Here is a 23,590-nt window from a genome sequence, read left to right as displayed (position 1 = left end):
GGTAATGTTCTCACCTATGTGTGAGTAGTAGTTCTGATTGCATGCGGTTATTTTCCATCTTTAATTGTAATGTAAAGGTCTCGCATGCGTTCAGATTGTTTATTTAGTGTTCTCACCTTTATGTGAGTAATAGTTTCACTTGCGTGCAATTATTTTTCATTTTTGTGTGGTGTAAAGGTATCGCATGCGTTCAATTTACTTATTTGATTATATATTAGATATCTCTTGTTATTTTAAAAAGAAAAATGTTATGAATGGAGATAATCACTAAATTAAATATGGAATAAAATTGATTTTATTTAATTTTTTGGAAGAGATATAAGTATTAGTTTGGGCATTGAACATGGTACATGTTTGGTCATGATTGACGGGTAAGAAACACAGAAATTTTGAAAATAATTATTATGTTGAATGTATCATCAAAATGTTGTTGAAACCACTTTTTCCCAGCATATGGAGAAGCTGTCACTTTTGATGCAATTAATTCAGACAAAACTTTCTCATCCACATATATGAAAGGTCTTCTTTTCAAAAAATATATAAATATATTAATATATAAAATAAAATAAAATAAAAAATTCAGTAAATAGAAATTCATGAACACCATAACCTCAAAATAGTGAAATACTATGATTTTAGAGAGAATATATTTTTGAGGTGGTCTTGGGTACACCCGAGTGTATCGTACAATTGGGTTGCACATTCACTTAGACTTTGACTCGTACCCTGGTTTCAACCCATATCCTGACTCAAATCATATAAATAACACTATTCTAGGTACGGGTCCCGATTGTACGGTACACCCAGGTGTACCTAAGATTTTGTGTATATTTTTTAAAAGAATGTGAGAATCATTATGATTAAAGTATTCACTGTCAAAATTAATGCACTCGAGATCAGGTGGTACATTCATTCAACCAAATGATGTATCAATCGTAAATCTTGATAATCGAATGGCCGAAAACAGGTCTCCACTCTTATTTGATTTAGTGGTTCTTACTTGAAATCTCCCTATATAGGAATGCTTCCAATCGAAATGAACAAATGTGATGATAAATGAGAATGAATTTGGAACGTCAGATTTTCAAATCCTATGACTGATATTTACTTGGAGGGTGCGAAATTTTACTTGGTTTCGAATTCTGAAAGAAGCAAAATTTTTATTAATTAACTGAATATCGTTATTCAACACTTTGTACCGCTTTATTCAATACTAGATACTGCCTTTCTCATTATTCTCATTCTCATGAAAAATAACGTTCTCACTATAACTTAACCCTATATCACACACACACACACACACACACACACACACACACACACATATATATATATATATATATATATATATATATATATATATATATATATATAGGCAAAGGTTCAATGAAGAAGGCCTAAATGTAAGAAAGAAGAGAGAAGTAATCTCATCCGTTGATCTTATCTAATCTAACGGACATGATTTGTTCACGCCATGTTCAACGGATTTTTTCGTTGAACATATGGGGGGTCGAAACCCAGAACCCCCAAAAATATTGTATACGTTCACGAATGTTCAACGAAAAAATCCGTTGAACATGGCGTGAACAAATCATGTTCGTTAGATTAGATAAGATCAACGGATGAGATTACTTCTCTCTTCTTTCTTACATTTAGGTCTTTTTCATTGAACCTAACCCTATATATATATATATATATATATATATATATATATATATATATATATGGGAGGGCTATAGTAAAAATACATTTTATTGTATAAAATAGGAACCATTTTCAGCCCTTAGATCATCAAGATCTACGGTTGATTCATCACCTTGTTGGATGAATTCATGGTCATGAGTTCGAATCTCATAGGTAGCAAAAAAATTATTTTTTGCAATTCATACTTTTATACAGTGAATTCATACGTGTTCTACATAAAATTCATACATTTTTGCTGGTTTGTAGTTTTTATTTTAAGAGATGTTTTTAATGTAGCTCTCCCCTATATATATATATTGTCGTGAAATTATATTTGTCATGAGAACATATTAACAATGCATTTTTCTATAAAATTAATGCAATCATTGTCAAATTTAATGCATTCAGTAAAAATAAAATTGTTCCCTCTTGATTCGAACTTAGATGTTATATTCATCTATTAAGATCATCTACTACAACTTTTTATGATCAAATAGCTAATAATGATTATCCGTGCTCATTTTAAATAAGGATTCTCATTTATAATGAATACATTAATTTATAACAAAACACATTGTTCTCACATTTTGATCAAATAAATATATTAATTTTATATAAAAATACATTATTCTTGTGTTCTTACAAAAAAATATATCTCTCACAATAATCAATATATATATATATATATATATATATATATATATATATATATAGGGTGCAGTTATTCCACAAACTCCTCTTAGTATATAACTTAAGAACCAATGTAAACCTTAGATTCAACCTAATCTAACGGTTGAGATCATTTTTACAAGATTCTCATTTATTCGTTTTGTTTTACAAAGTAATTCACGCAGATTTATGTATTGAGGGTAAATTTAGAATTAGTTGTTGACTTTTTAAATGAGCAAGTTGGCATATATATAGACTCCCGAAAAAAAATCCTCATTGATTTGGAAGAAAGATTTGATGTGATTGAAATTATGGCATTTGGATATGATTCGATTATTTGCATGAATTAGTAAGACAAAATCTGCTAAAATATGTGTAGAAAAAGGGTAATTAATTAATTGGTGGAATTAAATGAATCTACTACCTAAATCAATCTACCCCATATGAACAGATTCACAATCACTCGAAAAGCTTGCGAAAAAAAAGGGGACGACTGGAGATTTGAGGCGGCGCATCCCGAGCTAACCCTAGTTCCGTCCATTTCTACATCGTTTAGGCCGTTCCGATGATGGCACGAACAAAGGGTAGTCGGACCGGTGAGATTTTATTATGAAATGGCATTGTATTTCATGCGAATTTTTTGGGGCTTTCACGTTTATTGGTTTTTAAAATAGGAATGAAAGTTATTATGCACTTTCTTGGGTGGGGGTTTGTACGAACTGCGATTTTGTGTGGAGTTGAACGATTTTTTTTTTGTGGTCCCTAATTGTTGTGTTCAGATCTCTGCTTTTAAAAAATGCATATGTGGGGATGGAAAGGGAGGCGACGACATAGTTGAAGCGGCGAAAACTTTAATCTGATACTATTTTCGAGCATATCAACCCTGTTTACGGAGTTCCGGTGATGGCACGAACTAAGGCTAGTCGTACCGGTGAGATTTGATATGAGCGTTCATTCAATTTCATGGGATTTGATATGGGACCGGTGGTATTTTATATTATATTGTTGTGAATTTTTATCGCATACTATTGTGAATTTCATGGATCTGTGATTGCTGGTGGGGGAGCACGGTCAAGTGCAAAGGTTTATTAAATGAATTGTTATTTTTATTTTTTTGTTTTATGTTGAGTTTCATAAATATATTCATAGAGTTAGGTCTATTTATGAATCACCAACTAATGATATGTGGTTTTTCGTTTTCTTTTTTGGTTGTGTTTGTTTTCAATTGCATTGAACAACATGCTCATGCTCATGGTGTTCATGCATCGAAGAGTGTTGATGTTGGTAACTAATTGAATGTACAGATGAAGCAATTTACATTTATGTGGATACTAAATGAATATTTTCAAATTGTGTGTGAATATTATGTTTGTGGACACGAATTTGTGTGGCTACTGTAATGTTATTTATATATAGGGGTGTTAAATTCACCAATTAATTATGCTTTCCAATCGTGTGTAGATTGTGTGCGCCATTGGTGAATATGAAGCCGAAGATTTGCATAACCGTCCTCGTGTGAGGACCAACATTTCAATGTGTGGGAAAGAAAATGTGGTTTAGTGTTGGGTTTGGCATAGACATTACACGTAATAAGTTTTTGGATTTCAGTTTATTGTGTGAATGAATAAATTTCATGGTTAGCATGAATTATTTTATTTCATTTTCTGGATGATGTGTATTTTCCGTTGACACTCTCGTCAAAGTCATCATAGTCATCATATTCATCATATAGTTAATTTTATATTGGCACTCTTATGAACCTCAATTTTGCAATGCCTCATATAGAATTAGTAAAATTCTATTACAACAATCTCTAATGACTTTAAAATTAATGCAATAATGTAACACACTACAAAATCTGATGTTGTTCTTGTCTTATACACATGAAATTCGTACACTAACCACAAATATTCGTTCAGTTTAAACTTACAACAAATAATTTTGTCAATTTAACTATAAATTTATGCAGTTAACGAGCTCTAAAATAAGCTCTAAAAAAAATTCATGCAGTTAATGAGTTGATTCGCATTGACTTCTAGCATTATTCATTTAATAACTATTGTGAAATGGTTCGCATTAAATTGTGAAATTGTTTGTGTTAAAAAAATAAAATGGTTCGCATTAAATTGACTTCTAGCATTATTCGTTTAATAAATATTGTGAAATGGTTCGCATTGGTAAAATTCTATTACAACAATCTCTAATGACTTTAAAATTAATGTAATAATGTAACACACTACGAAATCATATGTTGTTCCTGTCTTATACACATGAAATTCGTACACTAACCATAAATATTCGTGCAATTTAATTACAATAAATAATTTTATCAATTTAACTATGAATTCATGCAGTTAATGAGTTTATTCACATTAAATTCTAGCATTATTCGTTTAATAACTATTGTGAAATGTCAATACAATAGTTATATTGCTGGAAAATAACAGGAAATTCGTGTATTTTTTTGTAAAATTCGAACTAATATAATCCAAATTCAATTTATGATAAATGATAGTGCCTATTTATTTGTGCTAAGATTACATTTAAAATGTATAGTATGTGTTTTCAGATTTAATGTGGCATGCATGTGAATTATATGACTAATACGTGTTCTGTGAAGCAGTATAAAATTACAATGACATTAATTGATGTTCAGAAAAAAAAAATTTATTTGACCTGTCTTGGCCATTAAAAAATTAGCCAAATATACCATGAATTTTGTGTTGTAAAAAACATCATCAAATACCTTAATTCTCAATTTGATATAACGCATATTGCATATAATTATTGAAATATACAAAATCATTGTTTATCTCAAGTTATGATGGGGTTTGCGTGAAATATACAAAATCATTGCTAGAGAAATAATGGGTTTGCGTGAAAATAATGGTAACAAATCTTCAACTGATCTGAAATACACGATCCCTTTAATTGTGGAAATGATATTTACTAAGAAATTGAAATTACATTTGTACCCTATTAATGTAAAAACCGAGATTTATAGGCATTAAATCAGATTGAAATCTGACCATTTATCTCTAAAGATCCATTGGTTAATAATGGTTCTTAATTTATATCCTAAATTTTGTTCTTATTTTAGCCTAACCCTATATATATATATATATATATATATATATATATGGGAGGGATCTATAGAGAATCCCTATATAATAAAGAATAGAGAATTAATGCTTACCGTCCGATCTTGAGAAATAAGCGGCCATGATCAATTCCGAATATTAGTTAAAAAATCTTGTTTAATTAAAATAAATCATTTTAATATTCATAAAAGGGTTATTCAGTCTTTTAAACCCCACACACGATCTGCAGAAATCTCTCTCTTCCGAAATTCACGCCTCCACCTTCATTCATTCTTTTATTCTGTAAATTATTAGGGTTTTCATAATTCCTGCAAATCAAACAATCCGTTGAAGACCCTCGGTTTTTTCAGCGAATTTTTTTTGAAGAAAATCGGTCGCCGGCATCAACCCGTCCACAGTAGGCCGGATCGTGGTTCCCGGTCGCCGGCATCAACTAGTTTTTCTAAAAGTGACCTGAAATCCGTCATCTTGCATCAGGAGCTTTTTTTAAACTTTAATATTGTATCTTTAATGTGTTTATGATTGAATCCTCTTTTGTTTCATTGCAGAACTACGTCAGCCCAATCCCCAAAGCGTCCTGGTCGTGTGGGTGCTGCATTGAGCTTAATTACTGAAAATTTGGGGAAATTCTTGCTTTTACGAAATCTGAATATATTCTACTCATTCAGAAAAATTGTATTATGTTCATTTACAAATTGTGATTACATAATATATTCATGAATATTATACTTTATTCATATTCACTATACTGTATTCATTGAGTATTAGTTAATTTATTCAGTTTCTTGTTTTACTTATTCGGTTTATAACAAAGTGGTATTCGATGAATTTTCAATATTATTCACTATAATTTTAGTGAATTATGCACTTAGCTTATGTGATGTTTTCGTCCATATTTACACATTTGTAGGCGATTGATTCCTTATTCACATAAATATGATGTTTATTCGGTAAATTTTGAACAATATTCAGATACAATTTATTCATGAAAAATGCTACTTTATTCAACAAAATAGTTTCCTTATTCACAATTTATGAGTATCATATAAATTATTCAGAAAACTATTATCCTTATTCGCATAAATATGATTTTTATTCAGTACGTCATGAACAATATTCGAATACGATATATTCATGAATAACGTTACTTTATTCAACAAAATATTTTCCTTACTCACAATTTATGAGTAACAGTTACGTTTTTCTGCAAATTATTATCCCTATTCGCAAAAATATAATTCTTATTTGGATACGTTTTGAACAATATTCAAATACAATATAATTATTTATTATCACACAAAGAACCAAATTAATATGTACAGGTTTTGAAATAATGAAAAAAATAAAATGCTACATGAATTACTAATTTTATTTAAGCGATTAAGAGTTAATTAAGTTATGCATAATTAATTATTGGATTAATAAAAATATAAATTAGGTGAAGATTCTATTATTTATTTGCATAATATTAATTTGTGAATACACATTAAAATTATTTGAACAAATAAAAAATGTGGATGAGCTCATGAATTCGAGTATATAAAATAATTGTGAAAAAAAAAACCATAAATAACGTCAAATATACTGGAGATGGGAACAGGAATAGGGATGATGTGATATTTTTTGGAATTAATTACAATGTTCAAACATAATAAAGGAGAAGAAAATTTGATATATAAAATGGACATAAAAATCGACGGAAAAAAAAAAAGGAAAAAGAGGATGATTTCAAATCTTACCAAATATGCAAAGATTATGTGTATCTTTATTCCATAAAAAAATCGGTTACAAATTATGGGATACACAAAATCTTACCATGCATATTAAAAATATTTTCGGTTACTACTAGAAGTACATTGACATAATTAACCTTTTCAGACATAATTAATTAAATAAATCTGGAAAATGCAGATCCATTGGATTGCTTCAAATCAACGGCCTAGATCCTTTCTTCATTCTCTCTACATTTAGCCTTCTTTTTTGATCCCTTCCCTATATATATATATATATATATATATATATATAGGAGAAAGTTCAATTGATAACCATATATATTCAAAGAACAAAGACCAAATCTCATGCGCTGATCTTATCTAATCTAACGGTCAACGTTCGATTGTTTAACGTTCAACAGTAATTTGTGTTGAACGTACGCAAGGTTCGAACCCTAAAAATCCAAAGCGTTCAATAAATTATTGGTATGTTCAACCCACATTACTGACATGTTCAATGGTTCTCCATTCTCCACTTATTTGCAGTTCTCTATGGAACTTAACCATATATATATAGGGGGCCGCTCCAATGAGACCCCCTAATTTTAGTGAGATCTAGGGCACGATCTGGTGTATTTATTTTATCAATCCTATGGCTGATATTGTATCTAGAGGGTGATTTTTTTCGCAGGGTTCGAATCCTGGAGGGAGCAGAATATTTTAAATTTTGTTATTCATTAGTATATATTGCATTGTTCATCAGTATATACTGTCTTGTTCATCAGTATATATGTCTTATTCATTACCAATTTTTTAAATTTTTATTTTTCATCAGTATATACATCTTGTTCGTTAGATATACGTCTTGCTCATTAGTATTATATGTCTTATTCATTGTCCTCATGTTACACGAAAAATAGGGGATCCTACTGGAGCGCACCCCTATATATATATATATATGGTGTGGTTCTAGAGAGAACTACATTATTTGTGAGAACATGAGAACCATCAAATTTAATGCATTCGCTATTAAAATTAATGCACTAAAAAAATAAAAAAAATTGCTCCCTTCAGGATTCGAACCCAGGATCTGCATTCATCCAACAAGTTGATGCATTCACCGTAGATCTTAATGATCGAATGGCTGAAAGTGGTTCTTTGTTCTTCTTTTATTTAGTGGTTCTTTCTTGAACCTCTCCATATATATATATATATATATATATATATATATATATATATATATATATACTCCCTCCGTCCACCAATTAAAGGCCTAGGGGAAAAAACACGGGTTTTAAGAAAAAGTGTATTTTTATTAGTTGAGTGGAGAAAGAGTCCCACTTTTTAAGAAAAAGTGTATTTTTATTAGTTGAGTGGAGAAAGGGTCCCACTTTTTTGTAAAGAATCTTTGACTTTTTTGATTAAATAATGAATAAAAACTTACCAAAAATAGGTAGGCCTTGTTTTTGTGGACGTCCCAAAAAGGCAAGTAGGCCTTGAATTGGTGGACGGAGGGAGTATATAGGAAGATGTTCTAATAAAAACCTCTGTTAAAATGAGAACTAGGAACTTAATCTTGACCTTTTAAATATTAGATCTAATGGCTAGGATTTAGTCAACAAAAGAAACTGTGCATCTATTATATTTTACTGTGCACTTAAAAATATGCAATTTATGCAATTGAAACCAACAATGCAAATGTCACAGCCCAAAACCGTTTAGTTCCTTTGTAAATTTTATTTGAAAATTATTGAAGTTTCGAGTTATTAATATATATATATATATATATATATATATATATATATATATATATCTATGAGTCGAGTTTGTGAATTATCAAAATTAGCTTTCAAGTTGAAGTTCAAGTTTCAGGTGTGGGATTTATTTCAGTACATGCTGTGGTTAATTCTTGTCCATTTTAATATTATGTGTTTACCATATGTGAGTTGTATTAAATTATATATCGCTAGGGGCCCGCTCAATGGGTCCAGGACTTCACCGTCCTTGGTATGCCACAATGCGATTTCATGTTACAATTAAGGTTGCAACCTATTCGCCAGGGGCCCGCTCAATGGGTCCAGGACATTAAAGTCCTTGGTATGCCACCGTGCGAATTTCAGTTATCAGTACAGTGCAGTTACGAATGTATTGATCATATGTGATTCTCATTTTATTAACGTGGACAATGATTGCATGTTTCCCACACTGAGTGTACCCTGTATGCTCATCTCATATTCAACATTTTCAGGTTTTAAAGGCCGGAGGCGCGTGGAAGGTCGAATGGCGAGTCAAATGTTTTGTATTTATCTTTATTTAAAGATGTTATTTTGAGTAAAATGTTTTAAATAAAATATGTATTTATTTCTTTATTTTCATATTAAATATTTATTTATAGTCATGATTTTTTCGCGTGCGTATTCATGTAAATTTTATTTGGCCAGGTCACATCAACAAGCGCCCTAACTGTTCGGTCAGTTGGGAGCGTGTTTGTGGGATTAAGGGGGAAGGTGGCTTGGGAATTCGCTCATTTGATATGATGAATGAGGCTTTTCTTATGAAACTTGCTTGGAAAATTATTAAAGGGAGAGATTTTGGCTTTGACCTGATGCATGAGAGATATTTGGATGTGTTTAGCAGGCCGCGCTCACCTACTTTGGCGTCTTCAGTTTGGGGGGGCGTTAAAGAGCTCATTCCGGATTTGGTTGATGACTCGTTTTGTTTACTCGGGAAAGGTGCCTCTATTTATTTCTGGAATGACGATTGGTTGGGATATGTGATTGCAGATAAGATTAACATTCCTGCTTTCGTTCGCTCAAGGTTGAACCAAACGGTGGAGGATTATTTTTATGACGGTGTCTGGCATTTCACTCAGGAGTTTGTGGATGAATATCCACATATTATTTGCGACATCCTTCTCTTGCCTATTGGCAGCAATGAGGATACTCGCTTTTGGAAACCTTCGGTTCAGGGGATGTTACCGCGAAGCTTGCTTTTGTTTCTCGCTGTCATCGTTTTCCGCGGGTTTCTTGGGGGCTTTGGCTTTGGGAGAAGTTTATCCCGACACGCAGATCCATCACTTGTTGGCGCGTTATTCATAGACGCCTGCCCACGCTTGACAAGCTCATTCCTAGAGGACTCATCTTACCTAATTATTGCGCGTTTTGTTTAGGTGCGGCGGAAGATATGGATCACATACTTTGGTCCTGCGTCAAGGTTCGTCCTATTTGGGCGGAATTTCTCAGCTGGTTCGACCTTGGCAGGGGCATCGAATGTCATGATATTCAGAGTTTCTTAATTTTCTCTTGGTCTGTTGATATGAGCTCTCAGCTGAACAACTTCTGGAAACTTGGAGTGATTTCTCTTATTTGGACGCTCTGGACGGCTCGTAATAAGAGCCACTTTGAGGGGACTAATATGCAGCATAATGCTGTGCTTGCTTTCTTACGTTCTTCCTTCTTAGAGGCTGATACTTCGTTTGGGAAGATGGGTTTTATTAACAACCAATGGGCTGACTATCTGGTTGTCCGACGGCTTGGGATTCGGGTCAGAGAGAGGCCACCTCCTAAGTTTGATTCGGTTTATTGGTCTCCACCGGCTTTTGGTTGGTTGAAAGCGAACACGGATGGCTCTGCGGTTGGTGCTCCGGGACGTATTTTCGCTGGTGGGGTTTTCAGGGATTGGAAGGGTTTTGTGCGTGGTTGCTTTCATGTCGATGGAGGGATTGGTTTTGCTTTTGAAGCCGAGCTCCTAGGCATTATCTCAGCTATTGAATATGCTTTTAAGAACGGTTGGAAGAAAGTCTGGTTTGAGGCGGATTCTTCTTATGTGGTTCATATGTTATCCACCAAATCGAGCTGCATTCCTTGGCGCTTTGCGGCTGTTTGGGGACGTGCTCTTGAGCTGCTGAACACGATGGAGTTTAGGATCACGCATATTTTTAGAGAAAGAAACACCCCTGCGGACATCATGGCTAGTCCACATACTCCGATTGGTTTTTGGAATCACAATATTGAGTTAATTAAGGATGCGGTCATACGCGATTTATCAGTTCATAGCCATGTGCGTCAAAGATAATTGTCTGTTCGAGTTTGGCTGTTTCTCACGTTTCTGGTTGCTTTGTTTGGGTTACTGGAATGATTTGGGCCGGGTTGGGCTCATTTGGCTGGTTAGTTCTGACTCAAGCTTTTCTACGAACACCTGGAGGGTACTTGGCGGCTGCTGCAGTGCTAGCTCGCTGGGTGGGAGTTGGGAGGGGAATTTCGGCGCTGAGTGCAGGGTTGGCGTGGTCAGTTTTATGGGCGAGGGAAGGTGCTGGGGTGGGCTCGTTGCTGCTCGGCATTTTGAGCGTCTCCGCTGTTATTTCTCTGGCTGGGATGGAAGTGGTTTCGCTACTATGGCTGCGTGGTGGTGCTCGGTCGTTTTTGGGCCGTTTTTGGACAGGAGGAAGTTCATCTTCTTGGTCTCGGGCAGCACCGCGGGTGGAACGAACTGGCAGCCTTCTGGGTTTTCGATCGAACAGTTGGAGGGGGTTCTTGGCTTTGTGGTAAGTTCACGGCGACGGCATATTACCGGCTGTGATGCTTATTTTCGCTTGCCTTTTTCGTTCGAGCTTACGGCGACGGAGTATAACCGGCTGTATAGCTTTCCTTTCTTTTGCTTGTTTCTTTCGTTCGAGCTAACGGCGACGGCGTCTAACCGGCCGTTTAGCTTTGCTTTCTGGGATACTTGGCGACGGCGTATCACCGGCCATTTGTCCTTGTTCGGTCGTCTTTGCGGGGTGAGAGCCGGGTGGGTTTGGGGACGATGGTTAGGCCGGAGTTCCGGAAACTCGCCCCTCCGCTCTCTCCTCCTTCTCTTTTCTTTTTCTAGACGGGTACTCTTTTTCCTTTCTACGGTTTTTCCCTCTGGGTTTTCCGTAAAAAGGTTTTAACGAGGCTCGGCCCTTAGTCTGCGTTTCTTGTGCTCTCAAGGGTTTTTTTTAGGTTTTTTTCTTCTTTCAATAAAATCGTATTTTAATATTTGTAGAACTTACAATTTAAAAAATAAATATTCATGGTCAATGTTAAATAATACTCCCTTCATCCTTATAAAAAGTAATAATTTTTAAATGACACGTGTTTTAATAAAGCAGTTAAATGTGTTGTGAGTAGAATAAGAGTCCCACTTTATCGTGAGTGAAAAACTTATCAAAAATAAATTGGATACATTTTATGTGGACGGACGAAAATAACAAATTGAATATATTTTATGAGGATAGATGGAGTATATTTTTAATAAATTTGAGATTAATATAAAAAATTATAATTAATAGAATTATTTTTAAATTTGGAGCCCTCAAATTTGGGGACCCTAGGCCTTTACCCCATTACTTACGAAGAAGGGTCGGGCCTGGTTTAAGAAGTCGAGCTATATTTTTTTTGAGAATATGCATTCATATAGCTATATTAGGGATTGGAACTCAATATATGGCCCTCCATCTTAAAACACAAAATTTGGTCATTTTTGCAATTTCGGACTGTATTGCCTTTAATTTGGACGGACCGGATCGAGTTGGGCGCAGGTTCGGGTGGTACTTTTGGCACTAATGTTATAATTTTGTGCCAAATGTATCAAATTACTTAAAACAAAAAAAAGACCAAGTAATTTGGTACTTTTGACACTAATATTGTCATTTGTGCCAAAAATACCAAATTACTTGGTTTTTTTATTTTTTATTTATGTTTGTACTTTTGACACTAATATTCTCATTTGTTCTAAGTAATTTGATACTTTTGGCACAAATTATAACATTAGTGCTAAAAGTACCAAATTACTTTTTTTTTTTTTTTTGCTTTTTCTGTTAGTATTTTTGGCAGAAATTATAATATTAGTGCCAAAAGTATCATCCACATCCGCGCGCCCAACCCGATTCGATCTACCCAAATTAAGGGCAATACAGTTCGAAATTGCAAAAAATGGCCAAAATTTGTGTTCGTAAAATAGATAGCCAAATATTGAGTTTCATTGCTCAACCTCAATATGACTATCTCAAAAATTAACTCTATTTTTTTCTTACTTCACACACGTGTACACACACATATAAGGGTATATATATATACTTATAAATATATATTCTATCTTTAAAGTTCGATTTTAATTTTTTAACTAGAGGCAAGACTTGATTAATCATAAGCTCGTCCTATAAACATTTTTCAAAAATTTCATAACTTAAATTTTTTAAAAATTACAAATAAATATTTTAAAGAATATAAATAGTTTTGAACTGTGACAAAGAACATTTTTTTTTCTTATTCTAAATAAGGGTTCTCAATTCTTATTTGAACCTCCTCCGATATATATATAATTCAATATAGTTCCAGTATGAAGCAGCATTGCACCAATAATTAAAATGCTAGAATGATACGTATGCATATTTATTGTTATTTATAATATATAAGTACTTTAGTTAATAAATAATCAATGTTTAGATGAGTATTGCGATATTTATTTGTTCCTAATGAAGTTTGAGTCCACTAGGGTGCATTCTTTTTTATGGAAAAGAGAGGAAAATATATATTTTCACAATTTTCCACCATTTGAACAATGTTTAGTAGGAATGGAAAAAAAATTCGCAGCCCATTTTCTCTCATTTTCACTCAAATTCATGACAATGTTATCATAGGAGATTGTTATGATAAAGTTTTCCTTGGTGCACTGATATGATAAATTATGATAAAAAAATTCGCAGCCCATTTTCTCTCATTTTCACATACTTATAAATATTAAGTTGTATTCTAAATTTTATTCCATCAATAAAAATATGATTCATAATTCTTCTTCAAAATCAAAGAGAGTAGGCACATGCTCAAATTGTGCGATGATACAAGCCCCCATATTATAGAAGGTGATGTTCGATTAAATGGTTTAGATAAGATTTAATCTTATGATAAGTTATTATATGTTGCTTGGTTAGATGGATTCGGCTCGTTAAGCGGTGACTTAGGGGGGTGTATTCGTTGTGGATTTCCACAGACTTTAAAAAGTCCATGGAATTCACATAGATTCCAGACGACTTTCAAAAAATTCGTGGTTGGATTTCACCCGGATTTTCACTGATTTTCGAAGACTTTACGGGATAATTTTGGAATTGAATTCCATGAAACCAACACCCACGGAGTCCCAGCATCGCTGGAAACCCAGCGACCGCTGAGTTCCAGCGAGTGCTGGAAACCTAGCGACCGCTGGGTTCCAGCGAGCGCTGGGAATAAGTGGAATAAGTGGGTTCCAGCGAGTGCTGAGTTCCGGCGCTCGCTGGCTTCTTGGTCGCGGGTGCTGGAACTCAGCGCTCGCTTAAAACTTCATGGATTTCAATTCTCGTGGTTCTTGGCTGGATTTCGTCGTGTGTATTTTTTGGATGAAATCCATGAAAGTCATTCCGGATTTTAAGTCAATGGAATAACGAATACACCTAGATTTGTATGGATTTTAAAAAGTCTTGAACGAATACACCCAAATTTATATGGACTTTTAAAAGTCTTGAACGAATACACCCAGATTTCTGCAGACTTTTAAAAGTCTCGAACGAATACACCAGACTTTTAAAATCCATAGAAATCCATCAAATTCCACAACGAATACACCCCCCTTAGTTTCGGAACAATATCACATAAGATTAGTCATGATTAATGAGTCTTGATCTCTTCTATGATAAAATTTATCTTATAATCTTAAAAATACTTTAATCTCGAATAATTTCGGGCTAATATAATTTCAATAACCGAATAGACCCGAAGGTTATAATTTTAGTACAATTGCAATTAGATATAAAGTGATATTGCATATGACGTGGTATTATAGTGACATGAAATATTTTTATTATAAAATGACAGAAAATAAATTAGAGGCACATAGCCTCACAAATCATGGCACTTCTAACTAACGATGACGACAATGTGAAAAAAATTCAACTAATCTAAAAATATTATTAATGTTAGGTAATAACCGAGTCAAGAAGTTAACTAAGTCGAAGTGAAGACAAGAGAAAGGTCAATTATAGGAAACATTGGTATATTCCCCAACAATTCCTCAAGAAACTTGGAAGTAAGATCCAATTTATTATTATTCAATGCTCTCTCAAGTGGCCATGTTCCTCTCTTAATTGAGACATTTTATTTAATTACGAAAACCCTTTGTTCAGAATATTGGGTGCAAATAGCTTGAGTAACAATTAAACGATTAATGAAGGACCTACAATTAAACTATATTTGTTTGAAAGTTATGGGAGCCAGGGACTATTTAGTCAATGGAGATTGGTTCTAAAATAGATTCATTTCAAAAAATAAAAATAACAATCTTAAGGAGGCATACTTAGTTTACATAAAAGCTCAAAAATATTACTACTATGTGGTTTATACTTCCTCCATCCCAACTTTTAGTATTCATATTTTCTTTTTCGGCCATCCTATATTTCCGTATCAATTTCAATTTTTAGCAAAAATAAATGAGATCTTTACTCTACTTTAATTATTTTAACACTCACATAAAATGTGAGACCTTATTCCACTCACAATACGCCCTACACTTTATTAAAATCCGTATCACTCTCAAATGGATATTAGCTGAGACGAAAGGAGCACGATACTTAATTAATTGTTAGTTTACGCAAAAGCTCAAAAATATTAGTATAGTTTATATATAATTAAGACTTATGCTAGAGAAGGCAAGTTTTGCGATATTTCATTTTTAATATATATAAATATCAATTTACTCAAATTTAATTGAGAAAAAAATAATTGTAAATATATTTATATAAATAAATAGATATTTCTTAGAAAAATATAATTATACTAAACAATAAATTATATTCTTTGGATATATAACTAATTATTCATGTATAAATTTATATTAAAAATTAATATAAATTCTATTTTTACAAATTTAATTTTTAAATAAAGAGTTCTAAAATGAATTAATATAATCACACTCTTTGCATTAAACATTAATATAATTATAAAACATATAATTAAAAAAATACAAAAATTGGTATCTAATAGAAAGAGAGAAAACGAAATAAAATTAATATGAAAAAGAAAACAAAGAGAAAAGAAATTGTATGTTCAACGATAAGAGGAAGAATAGAGAAAAATAATAAATAAAGAGAAAGAAAATAAAATACTCCTAATTTTAAATTTATCATAATTTATTATTTTTTAATCGATTTATGATGATTTTTACACCATGTAAAAGATCTTGCATATTCAAATATTTTTTCGTAACTCAAATCATTAGAGTTTCGACTCGCCTTGCACTTTCAAATCAAATTTTCTTAGTCTTAATAATTGGAGGGTGTTTAATTAAGCTTATTTCAAAGTGTTTATAATTTTTTTTTTTTGAGATAAGTGTTTATAAATTTTTTAAACTTATAAATTGTTTCAAGAGCTTATAAGATATAGTTTCTTAAGAGTTTATAAATTGTTAAAGTATTTGAATAATCGAGTTTATAAGCTAAAGAGAGAATATTAAATAGAAATGAAATTAGAATGATATATGAAAGAAATAAAAAAATTATTTTTGTAAAATAAGTGTTGCTTATATAAAATAATGAGAAAATAAGTTAGAGTAGATGAACTCATTTTTTTTTGGGAGTTTATAAGCTTTTAGAACTTATTTTGTTAGCTTATAAGTAACTATTTAGGAGCTTATTTTGCCAAACACTTTGAAGAAGCTAATAAGCTCCTAAACAGCTTATAAGTTACTCCCTTCGTCCACGAAATATTATCCTAATTTGCTATTTTGGCATGTCCACAAGAAGTTATCATAATATACTTTTAGTAACTTTGTGGGTCTCTTTCTCCACTCACTAATTTAATTAATTTTTTCCATTTTTCGTTATTTGTGAGCCCATTTCTCCGCTAATTAAATAAATAACACAATTTTCTTTAAAACTCGTGTTTCCCTTTTTTATGACGATATTTCATGGACGCATAGAGTATTTAAAGAGCTTATAAGCTCAGCCAAACACCTTCTAATTGCATCTCGTTTATCTTTTAATTTTAAAAATATATATATTTTGATGTTATAATTAATAATAATAATAATACATAAACAGTCGACAAAATATAGTAATGTTGCGATGGTCGACGACACAAGTAGAAAACGAGATAAGTATTGTGAAAAAATTGACTTGCCACCAAATTTTGCGCCAAAAGGTGTCGTCATCTGAGCCGTCCGACTCTGGTTAAGGGTTTCAACCATGGTTAGTTACACGCACTCTGCGTGTGCAGTGAAAAAGGAGACACCATTAATTTTACAACACACACTCCTCTAGAGAGAGAAAGCAACAAATCAAGGCGTATATTAAGCTGTTTTCTTCGGAATCCGTGACCCCCCCTCTTCTCCTCTCCCTCTCCTTCTCCACCAAAGTAGAAACTAGTTCAGCTTTTCTCAATTACTCGAGGAAACTTGCTCCTCTGCGGATATTTTGCTGTCAAACAATACTATTTCGCTGTAATTGAGCTGCTGGTGCATTGAGAGAGTTTTTGGTTGAGGGTTTCGAGGTAATTTTTAAGAGGTGTGTCGAATTGGTGTAGTTATGGTGAATTGGGGCTCAGTTTCTCAGCGGCAGCAGCATGTTTCTCCAGCTGAAGGTAAAATTTCAGGATGAGCGCTTCGTTAATTCTCAATTTATGTGTTTGTATTGTTGTATTGTGGATTTATTTGGTAATTTTGTTGTTTTTGTGAAATTTTTAGGGGTCTGTGTCAAGGATGCGTTGTATGAGGAGCTATGGAGGGGTTGTGCAGGGCCTTTGGTGGATGTTCCTAAGGCTGGGGAAAGAGTTTACTATTTCCCACAAGGTCACATGGAGCAGGTCTGGTTATGGTTGAAAATGAAATTTTATTTTTTATTTTTATTATTATTCTTGAATTGGGGGAGGAGGTGCAGAAGGTTCAGATCTTTGAGTCGGTTATGACTAGAAAATTGAATAGTTGTTGAATTTAATTTTTTTCCGTATCTGGGATTTCTTTTTATTTAATATTTGAAAATCATGCTGTTTTTGGGATGTGTTAGTTGGAGGCATCTACAAATCAGGAATTGAATCAGAGGATACCGATGTTCAACTTGCCTCCGAAGATCCTTTGCAAAGTTTTTAACATTCAGCTACTGGTAATTCCCTCTTTGTAGCTCGTTTATATGCCATTGGTACTTTATAGAGGTGCCCCTTGCTTAGGGTGTTATTATACCTCTTTTTTGATATGCCTAAGCAATAACAATAGCATGGTTTACAATTTAATATTAATTTACTTTGAATTAGCGACTAAAGAACTTGCAGGTGTTAATTCAATTATTGGGTGGTGAGTGATTCACAGCTTTTTTTTTTTTTGTATAACTATGTAGGCCGAAAAAGACACTGATGAAGTTTATGCACAAATTACTTTGATGCCAGAATCAGATGTAAGAATTGATTTGCCCTTGCTCTCTTGATTTTTTCACAATTGCCAACTCAGTTTACTCTTTAATCGTGCTCAGCTCAAAATTCGAGCTGACATCTTTTGGTTTGGAACTTAAAAATGTAACTGGGTAAAACTATTTGTAGCAAAGTGAGCCAAGAAGTCAGGATAGTGCTACCGAGGAGCCTCCTAGACCTGCAGTTCATTCGTTCTGCAAAGTTTTGACTGCTTCTGATACCAGCACGCATGGTGGATTTTCCGTCCTTCGTAAACATGCCAATGAGTGCCTTCCCCCATTGGTAATGATTCCTCTCTTTCCTTTGTGCTGCATACATGCATATATACTCGCTGATAGGTTTCTATATTTGCTGACAATGGCTGTTCTCCTATCAGGATATGAGCCAACAGACTCCAACACAGGAATTGATTGCCAAGGATCTACATGGAAATGAATGGCAATTCAAGCATATATTTAGAGGTGATATCTTGTGTTCGCTTTCTTGCTGTCATTTGCTCTAGGATAGTCATCGATGAAGTTTTGAGACTATATAAAGAAGTTTATTCATAAGGGCCTTTTAGAAGCCATGCAACTAGTTGCTACTCAGGCATAATATGATACTATTGTAAATTTAATTTATTTAGTGGGAAATTGAAATATATTTGACATGAACCGAACAGGGCAACCTAGGAGGCATTTGCTAACTACAGGATGGAGTACATTTGTCACTTCTAAGCGTATAGTTGCCGGTGACTCTTTTGTATTTCTAAGGTACTTTATAGATGTTAAATATTAAGTAAACAATATTTCATTTTGGGGATTCTTGTTTTTCTGAGTTGAGTTCATCTATATACGTTTGTTGTTCTAGGGGAGAGAATGGGGAGTTGCGTGTTGGGGTCAGGCGTCATGCTCGTCAACAAATCTCGATACCATCTTCAGTGATATCAAGTCAGAGCATGCACCTGGGAGTGCTTGCAACTGCATCTCATGCTGTCATGACTCAGACCATCTTTGTTGTTTATTACAAGCCAAGGTATGAAACAAACTCCTTTTGAATAGCAACCTTGCTTTTTATAACAAGACATATTTCAATTCAACACTTATCTTCTCTGTTTTTTGTGTCTTCACATTTTAGAACTAGTCAGTTCATCATAGGCCTGAACAAATATCTAGAAGCCATTAATCATGATTTTGGAGTTGGCATGAGATTCAAGATGCGTTTTGAGGGAGATGATTCTCCTGAGAGAAGGTTGGTCAACATATATATAGACATTGATTACATAGGTCCAGAGGCAAGTTCACCTGAGTTGCTAAAAAGTACTTCTTTTCTTTGAGCTATTAGATTCTCAGGTACGATTGTTGGGGTTGAAGATATGTCGCCTCACTGGAATGATTCGAAATGGAGAACATTGAAGGTTTCTACCTATTCTGATATTCCAAATCTGTTGTTTATTAATGAAGATGAAAACTGTACACATCTTCTGTTTTGTTCTCAGGTTCAATGGGATGAACCGGCATCCATCCCGAGGCCAGAAAGGGTTTCTCCATGGGAGATAGAGCCATTTGTTGCGTCAGTTCCACCAACTATAGTTCAGCCACTTACCATGAAGAATAAAAGGCTTCGACCACATATTGAAATCACTGTTCCTGGTTGGTTTGCAATTACATAAATTTTTGATATCTTGTTTGCTTCTAAATTTGCAAACTATTGTCTTACTTTATTTGTTATTGTAATGTTGTAGAAACTAAAACTTCAACAGCACCACCTACATGGAACCTGGCTCATGATGCCCATCAAATAAATCGCAGTTTTGAAGGGCAAAGGAGCAGCTATATCGCTAATTCACATACTAAACAAACAGATCCTGGCACCACACCTATGAAACACAGCAACGATGGTGCATCAACCACTCGTATGGATGGAGGGTGGCAGCCTTCCCTTAATGGGCACGCTGAAGAAACTGAAGACAGTAAAAGTGCTTCAGCTTGGTCGGTTATTTCAAACCATTCAGCTCCAAGCGCAGGGTTACAGTTTAATACCCTTGCTACTGGATCTACTGATGTGAGGAAACCAGATGCTTTGGCATCATGCAGGTTGTTTGGGTTTGATTTGAAAAGTCCATCAATAGCTCCTTCAAGATTAGTTGATATACCAAACGATAGTGGTGAAGTACACATCCCAAGTGCACTGTCCTCAGCTGATTCAGAACAGAAATCTAGTGTTTCGAAGGAATTTAGAGACTTGAGGCCAGACCAGTTGCAAGTACCAACAAAGGAGGTTCAGAGCAGACAGAGCAACTCCTCCAGAAGCCGCACCAAGGTATACGAAAAGATGATTGTAACCTGGATATGAATCTTCTTTCTTAGCATTCATGTGTTACTTGCCTTGAAAGATTACTTACATACCCATTTGTGTATTTGACATGAAAATCCTTTGAGAAGGTACAAATGCAAGGGGTTGCTGTTGGTCGAGCAGTAGATTTGACAACTTTGAAGGGATACGATAATCTGATAACCGAGCTGGAAGAAATGTTTGAGATTAAGGGGGAGCTTCAGTCACGTAACAAATGGGAAATTGTGTTTACTGATGATGAAGGGGACATGATGCTCGTGGGTGATGATCCATGGCCGTAAGTTTGCCATACAGAAACATGTTTCGTAACCTCTTTTTAGTTCTTATGGTTGATATGATATAATCATAATCTTTCTGCAGGGAATTCTGCAACATGGTTAGGAGAATTTTCATCTGTTCAAGCCAAGATGTCAAGAAAATGAAAGGAAACAAGCTCCCTTTATCCGCAACAGAATGTGAAGGAACTGGCTTCAGCTTAGAAAATATTGGGGATTAGGATCAACTCTCCGTACTACTCCTTGTGACTTGTGCTACATTTGAATCTCTTATTTCGTAGATTCTTGATGCGGACGGCCTCAAGGCAAGAAAAACTGTTTGGTTGCTGGGATGGGTTCGTTGTTTCAGTCGACAAGGATGCTAACCAGGGGATGGCAGAATCCAGTTGAAACGCCGTAGTGAATCTTTCGACTCATTTCAGGTACGATGAGTCTGAGTGGAAACTAATTGATGGAGTAGAAGTAGAACCTGTGAATAGTAGAGTGTGTTTGTGGTGAATTAGATGAGGAGAAAGCCATTCTCATCCTACTCTGTAAATATACTAGCATTTGTGTTTGGCATCTGCTAAAATTGAAGCTTCTTTTTTCTCTTGTCAATCAAACTCGGACTACTGATTGATGCTTCTTTATTCAGTGTGTTTGTCAAAATTCTGCTGCTGCTTTTATAGTTTGTGCAAACCAAATTTAAGGCTCGTTATTCTTCAGTATTGGAAATAACTAAACTAATACTTACTGAATCTGTAAATTTAACCCATGAAATTATGGCAATAAAATATTGGGGTAATTTCATCTAAAAGTACACATGAATTTTAAAATTCTGTTTATAAAAAATTTCAATTGTTATGGTATGAACTACACATGAATTAAAAGTTTTGCTTTTAAATATACGAATCTCAGTAGTTATGATTTTTTTCATAAAAAATTTACTTCTAAATATATGAATTTCAACTGTTACGATTTTTTTCACACGATTAATAAAATTCAATGAATTAATGTCATAGTTGGAGTGTCGTAGAGTTCAATTACTTTATTTAGTACACCAATTATTTAAACTATGTAGAATTTCAGATGTCTACTTTAGTATATCAATTTGGGGGCAATTGACAATTGTATGAAAAATCAGAGCAATTAAAAAAAGGGCAAAGGTGCAGATTGCCCCTTGAACTACACCCCCTAGAGCTTTGACCCCCCCATACTCGGTCAAGTTGCGTTAACCTCCCCGAATTCCCGAGAAAAAAGTGCATTTTACTCCTCGCGTTAAACGGCTGTTAGACGCCGTTTAACTTAATATATATATATATATATATATATATATATATATATATATATATATATATATATATATATTTGCAGTGGGCCCCACCCCCAACCAAATGCGCGGAGTAACTGGAGCAGATCTGCAGCGGCGAGCGAGCGGCGCTCCATCCTTGGTCGTCCGCTGTCGGAGATGCGAGAGAGAGAGAGGGAGGACAGATCCGCTGCCGGAAACGCAAGAGAGGGATGAGGGGGAGGCTAGCGGTGGCGGCGGCGCTTCATCATTGGCCGTCCGCTGTCGAAGATACGAGAGAGAGAGAGAGGAAGGACAGATCCGCTGCCAGAAATGTGAGAGAGGGATGAGGGGGAGGCGAGCGGCGACACTCCATCCTTGGTCGTCCGCTGTCGGAGATGCGAGAGAGGGAGGACAGATGGGGGGCGGTGGCGAGAGCGGAAGGATGTGAGGGGTACGACGGCTGGTGATTCTCGCCGGAGAAGTGAGCAATGGCGGACAGAGATAGGGAGAGTGGTGAGAAACAGAGAGAGAGGAGCGGTGAGAGTGGAGAGAAAGGGAAGGGGAACCGATTTTGATGATTGAGTGAGAGAGGGAAGGCGATGACTGAGGGAGGCCTTGCAGCCGGTGGTTCTCGCCGGGGTTGGAGCCGCTGGCGCCGGCGGATCTGTGGAGGGAGATGGGCCCACCGCAAATAAAAAAAAATTAAGTTAAACGGCGTCTAACAGCCGTTTAACGCGGGGTGTTATTTGCACTTTTTTCTCAGGAGTTCAGGGAGGTCAACGCAACTTGACCGAGTATGGGTGAGTCAAAGCTCTAGGGGGTGTAGTTCAGGGGGCAATCTGCACCTTTGCCCTTAAAAAAATTGTGTATTTGCATATAGAATTTTTGATTCATAAATAAAACAATAATTTTGTGAAAGTTCATGTATTAATGTATAAATTATTCCTAAAATAATACTCCATTTGTTCCATTTATCGTGACTCGTTTGCTTTATTAATTAAAAAGTATATTAATTTGAATATGCGAATTACAATAATTAGAATAATTTTTTTTATTAAAAATTAGCTAATAAAAATTAAAAGAATTGAAAAAATTTAGAGCA

The 23,590-nt window shown here is 34.4% G+C and overlaps 1 protein-coding gene and 1 long non-coding RNA gene across 2 annotated transcripts; both read left to right on the top strand.

Moving 5' to 3' along the window:
• The first annotated feature begins 2,786 nt into the window (after positions 1–2,786).
• Positions 2,787–4,012, top strand: LOC131017774 (uncharacterized). The gene is made up of 3 exons (XR_009099856.1): positions 2,787–2,948; positions 3,132–3,283; positions 3,814–4,012. It is a non-coding gene; the product is annotated as an uncharacterized LOC131017774 (long non-coding RNA).
• Positions 4,013–17,415: 13,403 nt separating this feature from the next.
• Positions 17,416–21,866, top strand: LOC131017773 (auxin response factor 9-like). The gene is made up of 14 exons (XM_057946496.1): positions 17,416–17,790; positions 17,894–18,012; positions 18,213–18,308; positions 18,540–18,596; positions 18,739–18,891; positions 18,986–19,070; positions 19,271–19,361; positions 19,459–19,623; positions 19,726–19,839; positions 19,933–20,005; positions 20,087–20,240; positions 20,333–20,910; positions 21,033–21,220; positions 21,304–21,866. Exons 1-14 carry the CDS (start codon positions 17,736–17,738, stop codon positions 21,437–21,439), a joined length of 2,064 nt encoding a protein of 687 aa, XP_057802479.1. The 5' UTR covers positions 17,416–17,735; the 3' UTR covers positions 21,440–21,866.
• Positions 21,867–23,590: the final 1,724 nt, after the last annotated feature.

The sequence above is a fragment of the Salvia miltiorrhiza genome, chromosome 3 (genome assembly GCF_028751815.1).
Source record: "Salvia miltiorrhiza cultivar Shanhuang (shh) chromosome 3, IMPLAD_Smil_shh, whole genome shotgun sequence".
NCBI lineage: Eukaryota > Viridiplantae > Streptophyta > Magnoliopsida > Lamiales > Lamiaceae > Salvia > Salvia miltiorrhiza.
This window is presented reverse-complemented; position numbering and strand designations above follow the sequence as displayed.